This window comes from Xenopus laevis, chromosome 4L (genome assembly GCF_017654675.1).
Source record: "Xenopus laevis strain J_2021 chromosome 4L, Xenopus_laevis_v10.1, whole genome shotgun sequence".
Classification (NCBI taxonomy): domain Eukaryota; kingdom Metazoa; phylum Chordata; class Amphibia; order Anura; family Pipidae; genus Xenopus; species Xenopus laevis.
In genome coordinates this window covers 95,653,149-95,664,958 of record NC_054377.1, presented here as the reverse complement: position 1 = coordinate 95,664,958, position 11,810 = coordinate 95,653,149, and the positions used below count along the sequence as shown (strand labels likewise).

The following is an 11,810-nucleotide window of genomic DNA, read 5'->3' as shown; positions in this document are numbered from 1 at the left end:
TTCAACACTTACATTTCTAGCAAAGCAATATTTTATTGATAAAACAGCAACATTAAAATGAACAAAACGTATTACACTAGTCAAAGAGCTGCTACAATATCTCTAGTCCCCATCCATAATGTCTTAATGTTCCATTGTTCAGATAATACACACATCATTCTTTTTTTGTGCTGCAAGAACAGCACATAATGGGATCTGCTTGGTTGTGTTGCAGGGCAGATAACACAGCTGATGAGCATTTTATATGTGGTATCCTGAAACCACACAACCAGACAGCTCCTGCTCTCTATACATGCTCTCAGCTTGTTAGTGGCATTGTTGTAAAATCATGAAAATCTCCATAGCTCAGGGACTCCTAGTGGGCAAAATTATCAACAAAAGTCAGGTTATCAATACTTGAAAACAGGTAGGTCTATCACAGTAAGTAAGCCACTGGACCACTAACTATGGATACTATTTCACCCTTTTTGAGTGTGACAGTACCTGTATCAATTAAATGAATATACTGATTGCAATAGTCATCTATGGTACAGTTTTTATCCCAGGAACTAGGGATTTTAGGACTTAAGAAAGGTTGTTAATGGTAACTTGGGGGGTGATTTCAGAAACATTGTTTATTGTTCAATCAGTTCTATTTCTTCTGGAAGAAATGCATCCACTACATGTATGAATGGCACCGCCAACCAAACCGGATATGCTATATATGTAAAAGACACCTGTAGCTACTTCAGCAAGTCTATGGAGGATAATCACATGGATTAGAAAAAAGTACTGTGTCCATCATACAAACTGAAGGCTGTACTGCAACGAATTCTTTAAAATGCTACATTCTATTTAGGTGCTTAGTCTTGCTATAAAAACCCGTTACCAAGGAATCTGGGTGCTGTTCTAAGAGTTCATTGTTTATCGCCTTTTATTTCAGCATTCCTTTGCAAAATGATAAACGTGTGTTTTATGAAAGTGTGATCCCTGTGCAATCTTTGGAGACTTGTTATCCCGGACATGGTATAAGGACTAGCCCTTAGTGAATAGTGTGTATATTATATATTATGCTGTCCTTGTTGCACCTACTTTCAGTTTTATTCATATGTTTAGACTGATTTCTAAAGCATATTAAAGTATTGGTCCATAATGGATTGCAAAGGGTAATTTGTAGCATCTGACTGCCTACTTGAATGTGCAAGACATGAAACTGCACCTTAACCATAAATGTTTTCTTGTGCCAGAGAACTTTATAGCGCCGCTGTATTTGTGTTGCTTTTAGGGTTCTCCTACCAATCTGACACATCACTGAACAGATGCATGCCCTTCCCTCCCAGTCAGCACATTAATAAATATTATGCACCACAACATAAAGAGATATAAGCACCGCAAGAACATGCTAACTGAGTGCAGTATGCGCATGGTAGTGTGACAGGAATGGTTTGCCGTTCCCATTAACCATAGCTCTAGGTTATATGTGTTGAAAAGAGAGCTGGAGAAAGAAGATGATAAGTTATGGCATCATAAAGGCAACAGAGAATTGTTGAAAAAATGTAACAAACACCCTATACATAACCCCCACTTAAAAAAAGTGATTAATAGTGAGGGAGAGGAAAATATACCCATTCAGTATGGCATGGCATGCAAAACTCTAAATGGGTGAATAATTACCCCGTTCTTTCACCACAGAAAGCATGTTATTGTCTACTGTAAAACCCACCAGACTCCTATTTTATGTAATATGCAGGTACAGCTCTCCACAGAGTAGATACAGCGTAGGAGTCATAGAGCTGAAGTGAGATACATGATTCAGAAAGGTGAAGGCGACAAAGAACGAGGACCTAGTGGCAGAGAGATGTATAATGATCATTGAGAACATTACAGTGAGCAGTAAATACATGTTATTGTGTTGACAAGGGGAGCACAGAGCCACATCCATCAGAATTGTCAAAGGCGTCTGTCAGCCTGATGTATTAATATAAAGCTGGCTTTTCAGAACATAGTCAATGACTGGCTGCGCAAGATAGTCCACCACATGTCCATCCCCATGCTGCAGGGCCAATCTAGGATACAGAAAAATAAACAGAATTGGAAGCAAGAAATAAAGCAAGTTTTCATACACACAGTCATGGAAAAACATTTATAAAATGTAGGAATTCCTGTTTATATGCAGTTTCTACAATAAAACTAAAAATGATAAACAAACACAAATTTGGGCCTACTTAATAGTAAGTGAGAAGTGCAGATTTAATTCTCTGTAAATGTGCGATCTGGCTTGGACTGCAGGATCACCTATTTGTGTCTATGCATTCATGCATACATCAATTACAAGTTCAATTGCCACAAAATAGTTCCAACTAGATGTAAACTGTCTTTGAAAAGCTGCCTCATTTCAAACACATGTACAGTAAGTAATATATATTTCTGTATTATATTTCTGTATTATATATATATATATATATATATATATTCCTCATCAGGCTGGAGCACTCATACAATAAAGGCCGACTGCCTGGGTGCAGGTTAGGTGAGGAAGGCTCTAGTATTAGAGCCGAAAAGTCGTAATAAACTTTTCTTTTTTCATCTACACAAGCCCTGTGAGTGCGATTTTTCCAAAACTGTTTTGTGTATGTATATATATATATATATATATATATATATATATATATATATATATATATATGGAGGTCACCTACAAACAAAAAGACTATAAAGGTGTACAGGAATAGCCAATAGCTCAATAAGAATAGTAATATTTTGTACCTGCTTTTGGTGGAGCTAACTACAGCCATTGGATGGTTACTGTCATCTTTCACTATCAGAATGTTGTTCTGTAAAAACAAAATAAAGACAAAGTGTAAAAATATTTTTAGCAGCTGTTTGACAGAATTAATATAGCAAATGTTTTTGCTAGTTTTCGTTCCTTCATTAAATACTAAACTGTTTAACTAACCTCTGCTAACAAATATATAGATATCAAGTGCTGGAAGATGATGCTAAGGACTGTTGTAATCAGACATGAAGAGAAATAAAATCTGGCACGCACCTAAACTCTTTGTTGATACTAATCATTTATAGTTTTAGCTGCAACAACACTACCGCCATCATGCACACAAAATGCATATTGTGCCCTTACAACAATGTGTTCGCACTTATTGTCTAGTTTGACTACCAGAGCTGGAACATACCTTGTATTTACGAAGCAATGATGAGTGATTGAGTATTTGTTCAGGTTCTACTCCATCACGTGGCACAACCACAATTCCAAAATCTCCCACAATTACTTCCATCTATAAGAAAGTTTTATAATCTTCTTTATTTTACTTTATCTGTTTTCCATTGGTATATACACAACTGATTTAAGCACAACACTAGTGGTGTTTAGTGAGAGTTCTGCATGGTGGAAGGGTTACCTATTTATTATGGTAGCGCACAAGAAATGCTTTGAGTCTTCATTTTTATTATCATAAAATGAATTCCTACAACTGTAGCAAGTTGCTGGCATTTGTGATATCTATTGCATATATTCACATATGTCAGCAATGGGCAGGGATTAAGTCAAGGTTTAAGGAATGCATAGTGGTCAAACTGGCAATTTGCACCAAAAGAGACACTCATTTACATCCATATTAGTGCGTGCAACTTAATCTGCAATTAAACTAGAATAAAACATGGTGGGTAAAAAACATGGGGATTTGCACCCAACATTCACACGTTGCTACTGCATTGCATCAGTAAATGAGTGTTGTTCAGCACAGCATTTCAGAGGCCCGTACTTTTGTTTCTAAAGAGCAGGTCTCAGAATTCCCCAGGATTATCAGGAACTTGGGCAGCAATCCAAATCCTATATGCTCTAAACCTAAAAGCATGACATAATATTATCCAAAATCCCACCAAATACATTCCATGAGAGAAAGCAGAAAGGAAGGTTTCAGTGGTCATGAAAATTAGTACTTACATCTGATTCATTCCACAGGCCAGGGATACAAAATGATTCAAGCAGGTCACTGCCGCATAGGAGCAAGATTCGCAGCTCTGAGTAAACAGATCACAGAAACAAAAACAGTATATAAGTATATATATATATATATATATATATATATATATATATATATATATATATATATATACACACAAATAGTGTATGCATATACTCTTCCAAACCAACAAAAACAACAGTATTGCAATCGATTTGGGCATACCTATCTCCTCATATCGCATCACTGTTCCCAAGTTGGCATTCTCATCTGTAAGATGGAATATTAGAATCCATTAACAACTAGGTATGGCAGAACTTGCATTGCATGTTATTAAAAATAAATACGTTCTTGGCAGAAAGACAATAGAAATACTACTTCAGTGCATGGCAGAGAATCCAGTGGGGAATACTCTCATACACCTCCATCCATCTGTAGCCAATCTAGCCTGATAAGGTTATTATAGTACTCTCTGCCAAAACAATGAAAGACCCTCAGATGTGCATACCCGAACATGCAGTTTTATATGGCACATGGGGAAAACGCAAGCGAGTTCTTACTCTAGCATTTTTTTTTTTCTTCACACAGGAAAATCCTGCAACAAAAAAAAATTAATGCCAGAAAACACAAGCGAGTTATAGGACTCACCTTTTCTGATGCTATAACTCCCAAGCTTGACCCTCAACATGTGGAGGCATATTTATCAACGGTTGGAATTTAGTGGTTTAAGAGGTTTTTGAAAACATGACTCAAACTCTAAAACTACGAATGTCATGGAATTTAAATTCAAAATTGATTTAAAGTGTCCAAAAGATCAGCACAGCTCCCATTGACTTCTGTAGGAACATGACAACTTATGCTTATTTCATTCAATTGTTAATAGGCTAATTATTAATATCTGTTATATTTAAGCATAAATATCTGTTATAAATAAGCATAGCGATTAATGGTTCTCTTAATTTACACATTTTCAACTGTTTCATTTGCAAAATACACACAGATATTTTAAAATACCAGTTTCGGCATGTATACTACAGTGTCTTTCATTCTGAAAATTATATTAATGAAACCCTATGCAAATGTGGCACAGAATCCGAGTTGCTGACAAGCTCTGAAAATTAATCCACCCAGAAAATTAGATCTGACGGAATTCTGCCTGTCCAAATTACTGTTCATGTTCTGTTGTAAGTTGCTGTCAGAGGAGCAATGGAGAGGACTGTCAGAACGTATCCAGATAAGGATTCAAGAAAATGAAAGATGCATGTGTAAACAGATTTGTGTTTGGTAAAACATTGCTGGACACAAATGAAATGAAAAAAGTATTCCTTCCACAGCCCAAATTGAATTAAATTGACCATAGTGTGTGTGAATGTGATAGGGACCTTAGACTGTTAGCTCCTCTGGGGCAGGGACTGATGTGATAGATGTATAATTTCTTTAAAGTTACACGGAACTTTGCTGGTGCTTTATAGATACCAGGAAATAAATACAAAATAAAATATACACACTGTACAATAAACATACTGCTAACACTGATTAAACTGATGGCATTTCCACCCAGTTTAGCAATGAAAGACCCTACAGGAAATAACAGTGAACTACTGGTTATATATATATATATGTGTATATATATATATATATATATATATATATATATATATATATATAAAAAGTAAATTTACTACTCACCAACAAAGGTGACACGCTGTAAGTTTGGACGGACGCAACACATGCGACTTAGTCCCTCTCCAACTTTTCCCAGGATCCTCACTGAAAAGAGGTAAAGAAATAATTACATGTATATATATGTGTATTATAAATATGTTTGTTACAGAGGATGCCTTTGCCCCCAATAACTTTTTCACTGGTTATCCATACCTACTCTGAACAAAAAACATTCCCTGTGTAAAATGCTACTATTTGAAACATGGGATTTTAAAGGATGATTATAAAAGCGTGCAATAGTATTAATAGTCAAGTGTAGGGCAGGGTGGACAGAGAAAACAATTGTTTTCCTGTATCTTTGCACCACGTTTGCGTCACAGGCACAGACCCCTTTTCTCGTCCTATGAATACAAGGCTGCCAGTATTTATCAGTACTGTATTCATGAGGGTTGGACCAGAAGGAGTAGATAGAAACAAATAGGTGGCACTCCAGATAAAATGAATAAGGAGTATTTATTCCAACAAGAGATGGATCCACATCGCCTTACGCGTTTCGGGAAAAGGTTCCCTTAATCATAGGCTTGACACTACTTCATACTATCATAGGCTTATACTACTGAGGCACAGCTGGGGCATTGGTGGCTGAGCACCCGGTATTGGAGTGGAACCAAGTGGGGGAAGAAAACCTGCGAGGGGTGAGTTTATTTTTGACTGTGTTGGACCAGAGGGAGGCACATTGGCATCACCCTTCCCACACACTTATTTGCATATCATTCAGACATAAAGGTTATGGAGATGCAGTGGGTGCTAAGAAGGACTGTCTTTACTGCTTGCCCAATGCCAGGGTAAAGAACAGGACTGCCTTGCACCCACACCACTGCCAGTTACCAGGGGCGACAAAGAACACTGCACACTGTACTTCAGGAGCCCAATTTTACAACCCTCAGTGCGCAAGCACTTATATCCAGGGCCAATGTAAATAGCACCTATTTTTTTAACCCTCTACAAGTTTTGTTAAACTTTCAAACTGCCCCTTCTGCGTTACATTGTTGCTTCTTATTTCTTATAACAGACTGGGGGTTATTTATAAACACTGGGCAAATTTGCACCTGGGCAGTAACCCATGGCAACCAATCAGATGATTGCTTTCAGTGTTCAACCGACAGCTGGCTGAAAAAAGCTAATCACTGATTAGTTGCTATGGGTTACTGCCCATGTGCAAATATTCCCAGTGTTTATAAATGAGGCCCACTGTATTAAGACCTTTGAATAAAATGTACTTGCCAGCAGTAGGCTTGTTGCTGAGGTTGCTGTTCTGGTAGACAGGTTGTGTTGGTTGGTTAAGGGACTGACCAATCACAGGTGTGACAGAGGGTGTGTTCACATTAGAGAGAATACATCCAGTGACTCTCTGTAAAAAATATATATATATATATATTGAATGTTCAAAAACAATATCACTGTAGATGTAAATATATATCAGGTAGTAGTCTGTAGTATTTATGCCACCACTTGCTAAACATGTAACAGGAAGGAGGGTTGCAAAAAAAATAACAAATAAAAGCTAGTATGTTATATCAGACTGGCTCAGCAACAAATGTGGAAGAGGGATGAGTCCCAATTGTTTTTCAACAATTATATAGGAAAATATTATGTAAAAAAGAATTTCGTTACACAGGGTACAGATATGGGCAAGCTAGGAATAAAAGAGCAGAGCACAAAGCTAGTGGCGTGCACTAATCAGAATACATCTGACATGGCTGTTAGAAGGATACATTTTATTTTTCTTAAGTATGTTATTACAGCACATTGTAAAGAGTCTTTCTGAAAGGATCTAATAGATGCTTAAAGAATGTGTCAAATAATGTAAATGCAGACACTCTCATTGTCACATCAAACTAAAATCTAGCTCACGATAGTGACAACTAACTATGGCATGCTCTATTCTGGCTTCTTGTTAGGAGATTATTACGCTACAGGATGGTTATGATGAAAGCCTTAGTAAGGCAGTCCGTAAAGTGATTAAAAAAGGGTTAAAAAGATTGCAACTGCCAGTCGGCAGTTAAAGAACCTAGAGGAAAATAGTTATATATTGTTCATTACACAAATACAAATGAAATATAATTTGACTGAACATATAAAGATACCTATGCAGGTACAAAAAATAGCTGACACAAAATCACATTGGATATACGGTAAAGTATAACACTCTATCGGGCAGATTTTCGAATTTCGAGTTTGAAAAAGTTCAAAATTCAAATTCAAAAAGACCACCGAAATTAAATTGAAGTTTTTTTTTTTGGCCGAATAGGTCCGTTTTCAATCGAATTCAAATCATACAAATCAAAGTAATAGCACATTCGAATCGAATCTGCCTGTGAGTGTTGTTAGCTATTTGTCCTCCAGCCAGAGGCTTTTGTGTTTCTGTCAGAAACATAGTGAACCCATACATTATTATTCTTTATTCTAAACATCCAAATGTAGGTATGTATGTGTTCTCCATAATTATAAACGAGGAGTATTTATCAGTGATGGCAGCATGCAGACGGCAAACTCTTGGGTTGCAATGCAGGTTTTGCAGCATTTAGTGCTAGTAGTAATTTGTAGGGCTCACCTTCATCAAGTCTCGGTGGTGTTCCAAGACGCTACATGTTGTCTGCCACGTATCCTGATAGCACTCCCAGGGGTCCACCCTGTAAATAGATTATTCATGTTGAATCATACATCCTCTACACATTGAAAAGGTATGTGAGATGAGTGCTCTAATTATTCAATATTTGTAATATGTCATTTCACAGTCAGCAATTTTGATGTATTTATAACCCGTAATGTAACCAGTAACTGTTTTTGCATTATGCATTAGGCCACAAATGATGGAAGCAGGAAGCAGCCTCAGGATTAAATACTCCCACATGTTACTGTGCAGGCAATTTTACATGATGCTTGTTGATTTATGGAGTAACAGATCTCATGAAGCCAATACTGTATTCTGTATCAAATCTATAAAATACATTTTAGGAGTTACATTTAATGGAACACTGTCATCTAAACATAATCTGTATATGTGTACTGAAAAACAGTGTGTAAAGTAGAAATAAGATGAAAAACAAATTGTAAAAATGTTTGTACCTGAATAAGGTAATGCATTACCAGGTATCTATGTGATTGAATTGTCTTCCTTTCTCTCTTCCTTTCTATCTGCTTTTTCTCCATATACATGAGCATTTTGCCACAAATATCACAGAATCTTTCTGAAACTGGCTTGTCCACTATAGCCTTTAAATTCTTAAATGCAAAAACTGCACCAACCATAGTGTCATATATCATATCTTATATAGATCATTATGTTGGCCTGTGCCCCCCTTTCACGTCTGTTTTTCAGTGGCTAATATATTCTCGGAATGTAATCTACCACAAGACTCGTTTTGTAATGATTCCTCAGGAATTTTGCTTGTTACAAGAATTTCTATTTCATTTGATCTAAATGAAGTTAGAAGTGAAGACAGTTTTTTTAGCATCTGCTTTGCAAGAGTTCTCTTCGCAGTCAAGGAAGAGTTGAGGCTAAAGCAAAATAGTAAAAGATGGTATATATACCATAATGAGATATCCAACATCCATACTGGTTATGAAGTGAATAAGGCAAATTGGAAACTAAAGCCACTGGCTGACTGGTGGCCCACGCATGATCTGCAGGTGCCATGTAACTGTTCTATCAATGAGGTAGGCCGGCAGATTGTATTGCTAATAGCTATCAAACTATCTGCATTGGAGAGGAAATCCTGCTTTCCTTTGTGCTTTTTAGGCCGAGCTCCACTGCTTGTGTTTGCACACAAGAGGAAACTGTACTTTTAAATGCAGAAAATGGAGCTGGGCAACAGAGCAGATCTGCTTCTCTCAGCCTGCAAAATTAAAACACAGTCTGAGAGCAGCAAAGTCATTTTCGTGTGTCCTAAGCCTGTTGCTTGGATGCTATATCACTGTCTACATCATAATACAATTTAATTTGATATAACCTGCCCCCTTAAAGGAAAACTATACCCCCAAAATTAATATTTAAGCAACTGTTTATATCACTTTAAGTGGCATATTAAAGAATCTTACCAAACTGGAATATATATATAAGTAAATATTGCCCTTCTACATCTCTTGTCTTGTGCCACCATTTTGTGCTGTCTCAGAGATCACCTTACCAGAAATATTGCAGCTTTGATTGTAGTGAAGAAGTGTGGAAGCAAAGGACATAACTCTGTAATTGGCTCATGTGACCTAACATTTATGGTTTGTTAGGATTCCAAGGGGCGGCCCTTATTTTTTAAAATGGCAGTTTTTGTATTTATGATTACCCAATGGCACATGTGAGTAAAAAAGTATATTATTATGAAAGTTGTTTATTTACATGAAGCAGAGTTTTACATATGAACTGTTTTATGCAATATATTTTTATAGAGACCTACATTGGTCGGGGGTAATTAAATCCTTTCTTTACATGAAACAACAAAGAAGTCAAGCAGCCAAGGAAGTCTCTTAATACATAATAAAATGCTGCAATGTGGCAGGAACATTGCTTAAAATAGAAGACAACACCAAACATTGTGTGACAGACTGTTTCCACTCTCACTGGGCCAAATTCCAATTGAGTAATATGTTTCACATTAATATAATTTTGCAAAGACTTTAGGTCAGTGTAGAGGACCCAAAAGTTCAGGACTTAATGGTGACAGATAACATTTACATTAATAGCAATGGAATTTTATAGAGCACTGCAAGAAGTTCTTACTGTGCAAAGAAAACAGTTTTTTTAGCAGGAGTCAAATAAACAACTTCTCAATGTATTCTTGAAGGTAATCACATGCAGCAGCTAAAATATATTTGGGTCCCAGGAAGTGAATCAGTGTAAGGTTTGTCCCTGTAACAAAAAGTCCTTTCTAAAAATAGTTTTCAAAGAAAAAGTTGTCAGCAAATATAGTCTTTATATTACTTCTGTATTAAAAAGTAGTCTGATTATACTATGCATATAAGAAGCTAATTCTACATTGGAAATGTCCCCCCTAAATCATCCGCAATGTAGATACTTAAGAGTTAATAAAAGTTTAAATATGGATAAAAATCTACTCTTACAATCAATCAAATTGCAATACTAATTATAAGAAAATACATGTGTATTTCAGGGGACCCCAGACCAAGGGTATAACTAAAGAGGAAGCAGACGCTGCAGGGGGCCCCATGAGGCCCAAATAATGAGCAATTTCAATATTTACTGGTAAAGCAGGTCAATCTCTGGATATCATACTAATCAAAAGGCAATCAGATGGCACTCACTCAGCAAAATGTGCTTGAAATTTGTAATTTATTTGGATCGCACGCAACGTTTCGGAGGATCAACCCCCCTTTCTCAAGTGTGGGGGTTGATCCTCCGAAAGGTTGTGCGACATCCAAATGAATCACAAATTGCAAGCACATGTTGCTGAGTGAGTGCCATCTGATTGCCTTTTGATTAGCATGATGTATATGGAATAGTAGAGCAGCGAAGTTCCCAGATAGAGCACCACACAAGTGTTTCCACGGAATTTGGTTTTGGATTAACGGAGAGTTAGTATTGCAATCTCTGGATATGTTGGTGGCCCTAAAACTAATTTGCATCAAGTTATGCCACTGCATCAGACTTTACAAGTTCAGGTTAAGACTTCATTGAAGGCTTATTTTGAGGAAGATTGTAAGGGACTTTTGTAGCACCTTATGAAATACCCAGAGGTAACTGACAAAACATCTTTGATGCTTTCTGAAAGTTCCCTTTGGGAGTTTTTTAAGTCTTGGCACAAATGCTACTTGTGCAGTAGAACAGCAATTAGAATCACTGAACACCAAGTAATCGCTAACCAAGGCTCCCTCAACTTTCTTGCAGACTCTGTGCACAAAAATCTTTGGTGTCTACTTTTTCAAAAATGTAGGACTCATTGACTAATGCAAGTGCAAATACAAAGTGTAGAATCACAGGCAAATGTGCCGTTACTCTTGCACCAAATCTCCACTGTACCCTGTTTGTTGCACAAAGAAGCACTGGAATTAAGTTGCCTTGAGAAGGTGTTAAATCCAGGGCTCCATTTGCATGTTGCTTATATACACACAGCACTGACTGAACCAAGTGAATTGCATATCAATGCCAGTTACAGCACCAAAGCATTGATG

The 11,810-nt window shown here is 36.9% G+C and overlaps 1 protein-coding gene across 1 annotated transcript in view; it reads right to left on the bottom strand.

Annotated features, from left to right (window-relative positions):
• Window positions 1-13: 13 nt before the first annotated feature.
• The window catches only part of nmnat2.L (nicotinamide nucleotide adenylyltransferase 2 L homeolog), a 29,727-nt gene continuing 17,930 nt past the window's right edge, over window positions 14-11,810 (bottom strand). Inside the window, exons 4-11 of the mRNA XM_041590510.1 lie at window positions 8,239-8,317; window positions 6,909-7,035; window positions 5,649-5,729; window positions 4,185-4,229; window positions 3,941-4,017; window positions 3,171-3,272; window positions 2,746-2,813; window positions 14-2,045 (exon numbers count right to left, since the gene is read on the bottom strand). Coding sequence (XP_041446444.1) covers window positions 1,943-2,045; window positions 2,746-2,813; window positions 3,171-3,272; window positions 3,941-4,017; window positions 4,185-4,229; window positions 5,649-5,729; window positions 6,909-7,035; window positions 8,239-8,317 — 682 coding nt within the window. The 3' untranslated portion in view covers window positions 14-1,942. The remainder of the gene's footprint in view (window positions 2,046-2,745; window positions 2,814-3,170; window positions 3,273-3,940; window positions 4,018-4,184; window positions 4,230-5,648; window positions 5,730-6,908; window positions 7,036-8,238; window positions 8,318-11,810) is intronic.